Genomic DNA, 13,650 nt, shown 5'->3' on the forward strand with positions numbered 1-13,650 from the left:
CTCACTGCTTCTACTCAGTTGGCAGAGCTTGGGCCAGTCTGGCTGCAGCCTGAACTCCATCCAAGCAACATTGTGAGGACTGGAGGATCAAGCCAGGCTTCTCTAGTGCTGGGTGGTGCCTGTTACTGGCCCATCTTGGTGCCAGCCTCAGAGCCATCACTCCTGTTTTCCCTGCCCTGCCTGCTTCAGGCAGCCAAGCACTGCAGATGCAGCACTGAGGGTAAGCTGTGCAGGAAAATGTCCAACCAGGGCAGCTGTGGGGTGCATGACAGGACTCAGAGAGCTGGGAGGGTGGCCTTCCCCAGGAGCCTGGCCATTTCTTCCTCCCTGCCCCCGAACAGCTGATGACCATGGCCTCTCCCTCCTGCAGGAGGTGGCAGCAGTGGGGGAAAACAGCCGCTGATCCTTATCTCTCCACAGCGTGCTGAAGAGCACAAAAATGTCCACAGAGACTGACAGCAACTGCCCCATCTGCCAGGACACTTTTAAGGATGTGGCTTCTACTTTGCCCTGTCACCACCAGTTTTGTCTGGGCTGTATCCTGCGGTGGACACAGAGAAATCCAGTGTGCCCACTCTGCAGAGGAGCAATAGTGACTGTGCGATTTTCTGATCATGGAGAAGACGACTATCTGGAGATACCCGTCACAGTCCCTGAGGAGCTGCCAGATGGCAGCAGCCAGGCAGAGAGAGCTCCTGGTTCTCTGGATGAGAACAGCTCCCATCCTCCTGTGGTGTCCCCTTCATCTTCTCCACAGGGGACAGTGTCTACAGCAGAGCAGGAAGGTTCAGGGCTGGAGTTTGCAGGGAGTGTCCTGCCTGTGGTCTGGGCAGAAATTTTCCGTCAACAAGAGCATCTCCTGGAATCCGTGCGGCCCTGGCTGCATGAGAGGCTGGCAGGAATATACCAGGGCTGGTGGTGGGTGGTAGATGCCATAGAGAGCAGCATCTTGCATGGCCTTTGCATCCACGGGCCAAATGCTGGGGTTCTGGTTGAGGTGCTGCAGCCTCTCCTCGAGGAACACACAGCACCACTGGTCCATGATGTCATCAGCATCATTATGGGCCAGCACCGTGAGGAGGCCCAGAGGCTTCTGCCCACAGAAGATGAGAACAATGGCCCTGAGGCCAGCTCCAGCTCCAGCTCCACCAGTTCCAGCTCCAGCTCCAGCTCCAGCAATTCCAGGATCTCCAGCTCCAGCAACTCTAGGAGTTCCAGCTTCAGCAGCAACAGCTGCAGCTGCAGCTCCAGCAGCAACAGCTGCAGCTCCAGCAGTTCCCAGCAAGGGACTCCCAACAGCAGCCCCACAGGCTCCGATGAGGAGGAGGAAGCTGGTGCATCAGAGGCTTCCCCCTGTCCAGGGCATCAATTGCATCTGCTCCCAGGGTAGGGACTGATTGTGCACTGGGCCCCCACATGTCTGACAAAAGGAAGAGCCCGGGCCCTAGAACCCTCCCCAGGCCTGCCAGAGGCTGCTCCACCAGTAGCTCTAGCAGGGCTCTTGCAAACCTTTTTCAAGGAGAAGGAAATAAATTGTGATTTCCCTCAGAAAATCTCTGGGTACTGCTGTGGGCGGCACTCAGGCACTGGGGGGCACAGCCATGGGGTCCCAGAGCCATATGGCCATGGCAGCAGCACCTCTTCCCACAGCTTCTGCTGCAGCTGCACACCCACAGAGCAGCAGAAGCCATAGGCACAGCAGGCATCAGGGGCAGCTGGTCCTGCCACAGGACCATGCCCTCAGCCTGCCTCTATATTTTCTCTTACCTGCCCACTTGGCAGAGGGGAGTGATAGAGTGGCTTTGCTGGGTGCCTGGACAGGGTCCATGCAGGGTCAGTCTCTTGCAGCACGGGTGGCTGCAACAAACCTTTTCAGGGCAGAGGGTGGAGAAAATAAATAGGGATGGGTATGATTGTGTGACCCAAAAAAAAAGATCTTTAATAAGCAAAATAACAAACACATAATCCAAACACATATGGGGATGCACACAAGAGTCGAGGGACAGGGTAACACAGTAACTTATATAAACCAAGGTAGGGGCGGCATCTGAGGGAAAGGGACCAAAAAAAGCTGAGGATTAGGAATATGTAAGATAATGCATCAAATCTTAACCAGTGATAACAAAGAAACTATAGAACTCTCTGGCAACATTTACATAAAACTAAACAGGGGGCAATGTGGGTGATACTTTACTCTCCACAACTACATGGCCTTCAGTCAAGGTTTTTACCCACCCCAGCATAAATCCAGCAGATTTTTCACATCTTGTCCTGTATTGACTACCCCAAGGGCTACTGCATAAACAGTTTAATTTGTTAAAATTAAATCTTAAAATTATTTCTCTAAGTCACATCTGACTCTACTCTGCAATATGCATTCTCCAAAAACCCAGGGGGCCTAGGAAACTTCCCTCTTGCTCGGTCAGTGGGGACAGATCTGTTATTTTCTTGACTGAATTCATGGGAATTGCATGATATCCATCTTGATATTTTACTCCCAGAAGAGGAATTTCCTGGGAAGCTCCCTTGACCTTACTTTGTTTTATGACAAAACCAGCTTTCAGGAGGATCTGGATTATCTTCTCTCCTTTCCAAAACTTGCCCTGCTGTGCTGCCTCATACAATGATGTAATGGATGTACTGCAAATGTTCTAGAGCCTCACCCTTTTCCAGTGTCATGATAAATACTGGGGCTGTGTTTCCAGCCCTGGGGCTATACTGGATTCCTGTGCACTTGCAAACTGCACCTGCACTCTCCTGATGAAGTAATGGAGAAAAATGTGCCAGTTATGTCTATGGTGCTGTGGACTCCAGTTTACACTGAACTTTGTGCACGCCCAGCATGGCAGCACTCGGTGATGGTGTGCCGTGGTTTTAAAGCACAAGCTAAAAAAAAAAATGACTAAAAAACTTACTTCTTTCTTGCTGTGAGATATGGATTAGGGGAAGGGCAAAACAGACTTAAAAGGAATAAAGAAAATTTATTAACAAAACTACAAGAATAAGAAACCAGAATAAAAAAAAACTTCTTCCCCACCACTCAACTTTTTTTTGTCCAACTGACAACTTAGAGACAAAACTTGGTGGTTAAAGCAGTCACAACTACATAGTACATAGTATCCTTTTCATCAGTCTTTGTAGAGAAAAAGAAGTTCTCTTGTCATTCTATGGAGAGTTCTTGACAAGAAAACAGTTTTCTCATGACTTTCTATTCTTCTGATTCCAGCTGCCCGGAAAACTCTGCCATCAGGTTCTCCTCCCAATTCACACCACTCAGAGGTGTGTTCATGGGCCATGAACTCAAGGGATGTCATTTTAAGGATGAGTCATTCAAAGGCAAAGGCTCTCTTCATCTGTCTTTGTGAGCCTCTCTGGAAACAGAAGTTTTCTCTTTTTCCTCTTGGGGGCCACAAGTCTTTGGCAACTCTCACTTCTCTTTCTCTGTTCCAGCATTTCATGAGATCACAACTGCTTCACCATCTGCTCAGCTTCATCAATGGATTACTTTTGCTCAGATCTATGCTTTGAAATACTTCATACCCCTTTGAAATACTCTTTCATGAATTAAAGGAGTTTTTTTCACTACATTATTGTCCATCTCCATAACCTTAACAAAAGAATATTTCCACTTATTAGTGCATCTCCTCATCCTCTTCCCATCTGAGGCTTGATCCTTTCTTTTACTGACTTGGATGGTTTGTGTTGTCTCTTTACATGTGAATCACTCTCACTTTCCACTCTCTGGAAAAGGATTAAATCTGCAGGTCCCATCTGGGTAATAAAAGGGTTAAAATCTGGCTCAAGCCTTGTGGATGGCCACCTGATCTCTGTTGGGCAGAGGCTGCGGCTGTTTGTGATGGAGAATTTTCGGTGGCTGCTCTGGGGGAGTGTGGTCAGCATCTCAGCATGCTGCAGGCTGATGGCTTTCCCTCCCCTTCCTCGGCAGTCTCTGCAAATCTCAGCAGTGGCAGAAACTGCACCTGAGCCAGGAACTGGCCTGGCCTGGCAGCCCCCCTGTACAAGGCTCAGCGAGCCCTGTGAGGGGTTCAGCCCCTCTGAGAAGGGGCTCCTGTCACTTCACAGTCTCCATCCCCCCCTGGGAACCGCACAACTCCGGCCAGCCCCGCTCCCCCCGCGGCCTTGTCCGGCCTGTGGGGGAGGAGGCTGAACCAGAGCCCTGTTACCTTTCACAGCCGTGAGAGGAATGATGAGCTTGTCTTTACAAACAAGCTGTGGGTCAGTTGTTATAAATGCAACGGCAGATTAAAGATAACAAAGATTAATTTATTATAAATTAATAAAGCAACAAACAGCGAGGAAAAAAAACCACAATAAATGGACAGCGCAGCGCTGGGTGGACAGGGTCTATACGCAAGGTATAGGTGTTCCCAAATCCACGTCTGAGGGTTCTCTGGCCTGGGTTTTTATAGGGATTTTATGTCCCCAGGCTAGAATTCCAACCAGTTTCCATTCACCAAATGTCCCTTATTGTCTGGTGAATGGATTTCCTGGCCTAGAACATTGAGTCAGTAAGTATCCGGGCAGAGTCTCCTCAAATGCAAAGTGAGTCTGTATGTATTTTAACATATTTCATCACAGCAGGATCGAGAGATCCGGGCTAGCGCCGATGGATATCTCGGAGGAGTAGTCTCTTCTTTGTCTTTCTTGATTGAGTTTCTGTAGTATGGGTTTGGCGGGTGTGGTGTTCGATTCTGGCAACGACCATCTTCCTGAGGCTCGTCCCTTTTGTCTTGCTTGATGGTCTCCGGCCGAAATCGGCCGGGCGTTGCCTTTCTCTGGAGGTAGACTTTTAGGCTGGTTCTTTTGTTTCTATGATGGCCTGTGTCCTGTCCTTTCCTCCGAGTTGATGAGTCTGCTGAAACCTGTTATCTGGGGGGGTTCTTTTGCAATTCGTGATTTTTGGAAAAGGAATTCTACCTTGACCTGGAGGAGAATTCCTTATTCCATACTTTCATTTAGTTATAATTATACATACTTTATTTAAACTTCTTATTCCGAATTTTTATTTACCCAATTCTTTATTACAAGTTGATAAGATGTAGCTATCAGTGAGAGACGACAGAAACAATGGGATGGATTCCAGTAGAAGATCAAAGAGGCACTGAAAGAACACTATGAATTCCATAAAAGTTAAGAAGGGATTATGCATTGGGGGTGGGGGGGGGAAGGTACCCCAGGTGTCAGGCGTTCCGGGAAGCCTGTACCTCTCAAGTACCTCAGCCTATGGGGAAAGAGAGAAGGGACAAGCGGCCGGGAATTAGGATAAAAAGGAGGCTGCGCCCTCCAAAAATTTGAGAGACCCCAGGGGAATGCCCCATGGCCTCTCCCTTTATTCGAATAAAGAAAAAGGACTCCTCTGTCTCCTTTTTGGACATAAACCTCTGGTGTTCGTGGATTAATTTTCCTGACAATTTTTGGGGGCTCGGTCCGGGATATTTCCACCGTCCGGGGCGGCGGGCAGCGAGCGGAGCTGAAGGCGCGCCTCACCCAGTTTCGGTGATCAGCTCCCCTTGGTGGCGGCCGGCACCGGGCGATCGATTGGGTTCCCGAGACTGTCCAGGAGACAGACGAGTGGCGGACCAGGGGGGTCCGTGAAGAGTCCACAGGGAAGGACCACTGAAAACCTCACCGGTGAGTAAAATGGGATCTTCCGGGAGCAAGCCTGGGAGGGCACCCAGGGAGGGTAGCACAGGCAAGCCTGGGAGGGCACCCAGGGAGGGTTGCACAGGCTAAACAGGGCACCCATGGAGGGTAGCACAGGCTAAACAGGGTACCCATGGAGGGTTGCAAGGGTACAGCCGGGAAGGGGTCCTGGCAAAAGGGATGACGATCCCACAATACCCCCGGAGAGTCCCTTGGGGAGAATGCTGAGATCTTGGGACAGATTATGCATTCACACAGAGGTAACTATGGAGATGATGGTAAAATATTGTTATTATGTATGGCCAGAGTATAAGATGCCAAATGGACTTGTATGGCCACCTTAGAAAACAGAATTAATTTGTGTTGAGTTCTGTGAAGGTATCTAGAGGAGAATTGAGAAAAAAAAAAAAGGAGAAGAGGCAAAACGGGGGGTACCAGCTGACCCAGGGCCAGCTGCAAGTCCCGGTATCCTCACCTTCCAGGGCAAAGGGATCAGGGAAATGCTGTTCCTACAGCTGCACCTGAGAATAACAGTGGTGTAGGGGGAAGGGAGCAGCATATCATATCAATGCCTGGAACTAGAAAGGATCTCGAGAATCCATGCCCGGGGTGGGGGGGGCAATAAAGGAAGTCAAGAAAGAGTCTTTGGCAGCAGGAGATGGATGGATTGTGTTTTTGTGCTGGAACAGAATTGGTTAATGGAGAGTGTGGAGAGACATGGTTGAAGCAGGGACCAGGAGTGGAGGTGCAGGACCAGGAGCACAGGCTGGGGGCCTGTGAGGCTGCTGGGACTCAGCACTGGGCAGTGCCTGACCCCACTGGCCCTGGACAGGGGCAGCAGCAGCTGCCGGCCCTTTGAGGCTGCAGGACGCCCTGGCCACCTGTGGTGCTGCCGGCCGTGCCCGCCGGGAACACTGGAGCAGGGAGGAGCTGTTTGGACAATGTGGCAGGACAGGGACTGGCTCTGGTATTCGGTGTGTGGTAAATAGAGTGAGCACAAGGAGGAAAGGTGAAGGTGATGGCCTTTTTCAGGCCAGAGAAAGAAAAACCGCAAGGTCCAAGGGGTCCCCCGGGACAGAGGGGACGGGATCGGTCACAAGGAAGTGGCAGAGGCTTTTTCTCCCCAGCAGGGGAGACCCAAGCTAAACAGTGGCTGGGAAAGGATCAGTGTGCTGTCTTCACGGCGTACAACACTGAAAACGGCAATGTCTGCAAAAAAAAGCCAAGAACAGCTGGACTGCCGAGAAAGTCCAGAAGATAAGAGAAATGGATTGTTAAGAGTGTCAAAGGCTCTCATTATATCCACCAACCTAGAGCCGTTATCAACTTCTAAAGTGGGTCTGGATCGAGGAGAGGTGTGTGTCTTAGTGAAAAACAAAGACCTCTCGATTCACCTTAATTTTTATCCCCGAGGGGGAAAATTGTCTAAAGAATTTTTTAATCGTTCAAAGGAGTTGTGAGAATTGTAGTTTCTTCTGTGGGCTCAGAAGTTTAACCATCTTTCTTTGAAAGAATTGTAAAAATTGTAGTAAATTAATTTGGAGATTTAATTAATTTGTCTACATGAAGTTTTGTGCAGAATGGCTCCAGTTTGGAGGGGACCACACCCCTCTGCTTTTTGTATGTTTTGTTGTAAAAAGCCAGAACTGGCAAGTTTCAGTTATTAAGCCAATGCTGCAAGTCATACCTTGTGGGGAACATCCCCACCAGTCTGTGGTGTGTTGTAGCCCTAAAGCAAATTCTGTAACTGCAACCTTGTAAAAATAGTGTCCTATAGAAAGCCTGAGTATTTGTCATGCACTTCCTCTGTGGAAATTATGAGAAAACTTTAAAGGAAAGTATTTTGTTTCTTTCCTTAATAAAAGTTTTAAATGTTAAAAGTTATAAAATGTTATAAGTATTAGAGTTTCCTTAATGGAAGTTAATTTGTTAGTCATCTCCCTAAGCCTAAGATGGACTTAATGCAAAAATTAAGATAAGGAGTGGTTAATTACTAAAAAGAAAAAAAAAAAAAAGGAATAAATAAAGAAATGTAATGTAATTGGCTTGAAGCAGTGGCATTACTAGCTGCTGAACTAAATCATGTTTATACAAAGTCACGCAAAAGAAATTTTAATTCAGGAGCATGAGAGAACACAGAGACTTGTTGCCTATTTTTCTAAAATGTTAGACCCAGTAGCCAGAATCTGGCCCCATTGTCTGCAGAACTGCGCAGCCACAGCTCTGATGGTGGCTGAGGCCCGAAAGCTGACAAGGGGGGGTTATCTGATTGTTAAAGTTTCACACCAGATTAAAGCGTTGTTAACTGAGAGAGCCTCTAAGTGGATGACCAGCTCTAAGTTGCTAAGATATGAATCTTGTCTATTAGAACAAGAAAATTTAGAATTTAAAAACAAGGAAAGTTTTAACCCAGCCTCCTGTTTGAATGGCCCTGAAGAAGGGAGCCAAGGAAAATTCCATGATTGTATTCAAGTAATAGATCTACAAACTAGGGCAAGGAATGATCTGAGAGACATCCCATGGCCTGAAGGGGAAAACGTGTTTATTGATGGGTCTTCAAAGGTGATAGAAGGAAGACGATTTACAGGATACTCTGTCGTGAGTGGAAAGCAATTAAAGGAAGGGGGGAGGTTACCAGCCACCTGGTCAGCCCAGACAGCCGAGCTGTATGCCCTCGTGAGAGCTTTTGAGTTATACCAAGACAAGACAGTAAATATTTTTACTGATTCTAAATATGCATATGGTGTGATACACGCATTTGGGAAACTGTGGGAAGAGAGAGGTTTATTAACCTGCAGAAGAAAAACGTTAACTCATGAGAACTTAATCTCCCGCCTATTGGAGGTGGTGAATTTACCAAAAAAAAAAAAAGAGGTAGCAATAATACACATCAAGGGACACCAGGCAGGGTGCTCGGAAGAGGCAATAAGAAATAGACTGGCTGATGAAAAAGCTCGGAAAGCTGCATTGTTGCCAGAAATCTCTAAGTTACTTCCCTTGCTCCCAGTAACTGCCCCCTTGCCAGAGAAGCTGTCTTTTCCACCAGAACTTGACATAGTTAAAAAGAGTGGGGCAGAGGAAAGAGGGGGTAATTGGTTTACAAGAGATGATAAGCAGTGGATACCAAAAGTTTTAGCCTCACAACTGCTAAAACAGCTCCACGAAGGGAGTCATTGGGGCTCCTGAGGGATAGCAGAAGCCTTCCTCAAAATGTATGCTGCTGTGGGTTTTTTTGTTCTGGCAAAACGAGCTGTTGATGGTTGTTTGATTTGTGCTAAGACAAATAACAAAGTTACAAAGAAACTGGCCAGGGGCAAGAGGCCTTGGGCTGTACGTCCCTTCCAGAGGTGCCAAGTGGATTTTACTGAGATGCCCCGAGTGAAGAGATTTTTTAGTAATAGTATGTCTGTTATGAGTAGCCAGAAGTGTTCCCAGGTGTTTCCGTAACTACAAGGTCAATTATTAAAGTATTTTTTTAAAAACAAGATCAGGTCGAGTTGAAAAAAAAATGAATGGAAAAATAAAGAAGCATCTTCTAAAGCTGGTGATAGAAACTGATATGCCATGGGTGTGGCTCTTGACACTAGCTTTAGCAAGAGTAAAGGCCAGACCGAAGAGAAGTATTCAACTATCTCCCTTTGAACTGAAGTTTAGAATTCCTTATCTTTGTAATTCTCGGCCTGAGTCAGGAGTAGAGTTAAGTGATGTATATTTAGAACAATTTGTGGCCTGGATACTGTCTCTTGTGAAATTTATTCGACAGGAAACTCTGCTGGCACAGACCCTGCCTTTGGACAAGTGAAAACCAAGAGACTGAGTCCTAGTTAAAGAGTGGAAAGAAGCACCACTGGTGGCTAAGTGGCGTGGACCTTTCCAGCTGTTGCTGACCCCAGAAACAGCCGTCAAGAGAGCTGAACACGAATCAAGGTCTCTGAGGCCCCAGAGGTTTGGACATCTCAGCTGGAGGAGAAGGATGGGAAGCCGCAACTGACACTCCGCAGGAGTGGACTGGAGCAGTAGCCGTGTGTCGACATCGGGGGAAGCCCTGAGTGCCTACCCACAGACTGCCTGCTGAAATAGTCTGTATGGGAATCCCTACTCTCAAATCTCCAGCCACTGGGAGCCAATCCATGCTGTCATTGCTTTCTTTATGCTAAGCTGTTTCTGTGCTTTCACTTGCCACAGGTGGTGTAGAAGACAACGTGAAATTGAAAATTAGAAATTAGACTATAACACTATTAGAATGTTTCTCTTAATAATTTTACCTTTATATTTTCAGTTAAGTTGGGGTCTAAAGTGGGAAAATAAGTTTTTTTACTTCAAGAGAACAAGTAGCAAAGACCTTTAACCTTAAAAACTGTTGGGTCTGTGGAGGGCCAGGGGGATCTGAAAGCTGGCCATGGGTGGCCAGCCCAGTCGAGCCTAAATGGTGGGTTAGCACCCTGAGTGAAGTCAATAATAGAACTGGATTTTGAGACAAAGAAAGAAGTCCATGGCAGCTTCATTCTTCTGAAAGAGGCATTTATTGCTTAAACAGAACAGGAAGCACATATGTGGGAAAGAGCGTTTGTGACTGGACTTTATCTTTGGGTTTAGATTGTTGGACCCCCAACTGCCCTCCTTATGACTGTTCCAGATATAGAGGCAGATGGAATCAAACGCATGTTAAGCTCACTAATGGTAGCTGGGTAAGGTGTTCCTTCCATAATTACCAAAAAAATTTTGAAGGCTGTAAAGCAGTGGGGAAGGATAAGTTTTTTGACCCTTTATTTTTAAGCTGCCCCCGGGATAATTCCACAAGTAAGACACATGTTGTCCGAGACTATCAGTGGAAATGGCAACACCGAAATGGAACTAGAACCCTTTTTAACACGTTCTGGTCCAGATCTAATAAAACAGATCTGGGATGTGATTGCAAGTGGAAACCTCATGTAGGAGCTTGGAAATGTAAATATTGTGATTCTTATGGCGAGGCAACTATTATGGGTGGACCACTAGGCCCTGGAAGCAAGCTGTATTTTGACCCACCAGTTGATGATGAAAATTAGAAAGGTCCCTTCGCTAATGGGACCTGGGCTCTAAAGGAGCATTACTAGATTTGTGGCCAAAATGCTTACCGCAGGCTACCCCCAAACTGGTCAGGAATATGTTATGTGGGGTATATTAGACCATTGTTCTTTCTGCTACCACAAGTTCAAGGAAATCAGTTAGGAATCAAAGTATATGATGATCTAATTAGAGAGAAGCGGTCTATTGATACATCCCTGGTTGGAAGGAGCACCCAAAAGTGGGGAAAAGATGAATGGCCACCTGAACGGATCATACAACACTATGGACCAGCTACCTGGAACCCAAATGAATTAATATCAGGTGCCAGAGAACCCATTCATAATCTAAATCAGATAATTAAGTTGCAAGCTGTCTTTGAAATAATAATCAACCAGACAGCTACAGCTCTTGACCTTCTTGCTGACCAGTCTACTCAGATGAGAAATGCAATATTTCAACATCGGATGGTATTAGACTATTTATTAGCAGAAGAAGGGGGGGTGTGGAAAATTGAATGACTCAAACTGCTGTTTGCAAATAGATGACAATGGAAAAATGGTAAAACAAATAACAAAAGGAATAAGAAAGTTAGCCCATGTACCGGTTCAAACATGGAAAAGATGAGAATGGGACATGTTTTCATGGTTACCTGGTGGCCTATGGGTCAAACAAATGCTTTTTTTCCTCTCATGTGTTGTAGCAACTCTAATCTTTTTACCATGCATGATCCCTTGCTTAATACAACTCATTCAACATGTGATCAAAAGAACGCAGGTAGTAGCCGTGCCTACTGATCCAGAGATAGCTACAAAAGGGCAGAAAGTAATGCCACTGCAAATAATTGCAAAGCCAAAAAAAAGACCCAAGAACAAGAAATTAAGTCAATGATAACTAAAGTTTGTAAAGACAATTATTAACAAAAATTAAAAGAGGAGGGATTGAGAGGAATGATGAGCTTGTCTTTACAAACAAGCTGTGGGTCAGTTGATAAGATGTAGCTATCAGTGAGAGACGACAGAAACAATGGGATGGATTCCAGTAGAAGATCAAAGAGGCACTGAAAGAACACTATGAATTCCATAAAAGTTAAGAAGGGATTATGCATTGGGGGTGGGGGGGGGAAGGTACCCCAGGTGTCAGGCGTTCCGGGAAGCCTGTACCTCTCAAGTACCTCAGCCTATGGGGAAAGAGAGAAGGGACAAGCGGCCGGGAATTAGGATAAAAAGGAGGCTGCGCCCTCCAAAAATTTGAGAGACCCCAGGGGAATGCCCCATGGCCTCTCCCTTTATTCGAATAAAGAAAAAGGACTCCTCTGTCTCCTTTTTGGACATAAACCTCTGGTGTTCGTGGATTAATTTTCCTGACAGCCGGAAACAAAGAGAACAGAAATTCTCAGGCTTAGGTTTTAAAGGATGGTGTTCACAGGTTGATCTCACTTTTCAATGGTCAAAACTACTGTCAATTCTCAGAAATGGCCAGCTATTGGCCAGGAGAAAAATACTCCCATCAGCCTCCAGCAGCCTTAACTTCTGTGGGTGTTTTCTACTTTTTTTCTTAAATGCAAATCCATCACATGGTGTGACTTCATTCAGGCCATGATACTCCACTGTCAGTCTCCACTCTCCCTTAGACTTATTCACAGGTCATATGGGACTGCAAAGGCTTGCAAGTCTTGCTGACCACTCCTGGGTTCTCCAGTTCACAAACCATCTCATGGATGGGGGTCACACAGTCCCAGCTGAGGTAGTATTTTTGACAATGCACTCTTGTGGTAGCGATCGGTACCTGTTGTTCTTTGACCCTCAGCAGCCCCACAGCAGAAGGGTCCCCTGAGGCACCAGGGACCAGCTCTCTAATTTCCTCTGTCTCCACAGCATCTATCCCAAAAGCCCAACAATGCCCTTCTGGGTCCTTGAAACATCGTCTCCTGAAGTACTTTATGCCGAGGATACACAGGGCCTCTGCGCCAGTGGCATTTTATCATTTGTGGCTGTTTGAGCTGAAGGCTCTCTTCAGCTTGCAGTGCAGGCAGCTGTTGGGATTCCCTGTCACCCCAGGAACAGAGATGGATTCTGCCCCTAGACAGCTCAGTGGCATCAGGGTACATTTTGCACTGCTGTTGACCAAAGCCACCTGCTCTTGTGGGTCCGAAGTGCCAGGCTAACAATCCACACAGTCCAAGAGAGCTGAATGTCCCTTTCCTCCACTCAGGTGGGCACAGAACCCCTCTAGTCCTGGTCATAGTACTCACTGCTCACTTCTAATGAATACGAACTGGAAGTGCCTACAAGAAGATCAAAGTTACATCAGCCCTTCTATTCGGAGAACTTGCCCACTGGAAACCAGAGCAGATTTATCCCTGCAGAATTTCCTGTGCCGGTGTCAGAGACTGGAAAGATCGATGTCTTGAGAGCTTCTGGGACACGTGTGTGGAGGAGAAAAGGTCAGGCCTTCCCCAGGCAAGGCAGTGAACTACCTCACATCTGCCAAAGGGCCTGTATCCCAGCCTGGCTGAGCTGCCAGGCACTGGCACACTAGAGGAAATGCCCCACTCTCCACCCCTGGAGCCCCTGACCCAGCTTCTGTGTGGCCAAATGACCAGAAGTCCCACCTGAGGGGTGGGCCCATGGAGGCTGAAGGATGTTTAAGGCTCAGCATGAGGCCACATGTCCTGGTACTACTTTCATCTTGAAGTGTCTATCTGAACACCACTGGAACTCAGGAGTTTGTATCTTTATGCGTGCTTTTATGTATCTTTTCTCTCTTTTTCTTCTTCTAATTCCCTCTTCTTGGAGAAACATCATTTTGAGTAATTTAACATCAAACAAATTTGAAGTCTGCAAAGTGGAATGGGTCAAGTTAATGCTCTGAGAAGTGTTTAATGTTGATTGGGTGCTGTACCAAACCTTTTGCCAAAGCTCACTGATTTTCTAAAGT

The 13,650-nt window shown here is 46.7% G+C and overlaps 1 protein-coding gene across 2 annotated transcripts; it reads left to right on the forward strand.

Moving 5' to 3' along the window:
• The first annotated feature begins 16 nt into the window (after positions 1-16).
• On the forward strand, positions 17-1,553 carry LOC147648026 (uncharacterized). Of its 2 annotated transcripts, none has more exons than XM_086867826.1 (2): positions 17-220; positions 371-1,553. In XM_086867826.1, the coding sequence occupies exon 2, from the start codon at positions 440-442 to the stop codon at positions 1,388-1,390; it is 951 nt and encodes a 316-aa protein (XP_086723952.1). In that variant the 5' UTR covers positions 17-220; positions 371-439; the 3' UTR covers positions 1,391-1,553. The 2 variants fall into 2 exon arrangements, with proteins under 2 accessions (XP_086723952.1, XP_086723951.1); XM_086867825.1 differs by having other exon boundaries at positions 421-1,553.
• The last annotated feature ends 12,097 nt before the right edge of the window (positions 1,554-13,650 follow it).

The sequence above is a fragment of the Cyanistes caeruleus genome, chromosome Z (assembly GCF_971803275.1).
Source record: "Cyanistes caeruleus chromosome Z, bCyaCae1.hap1.1, whole genome shotgun sequence".
NCBI lineage: Eukaryota > Metazoa > Chordata > Aves > Passeriformes > Paridae > Cyanistes > Cyanistes caeruleus.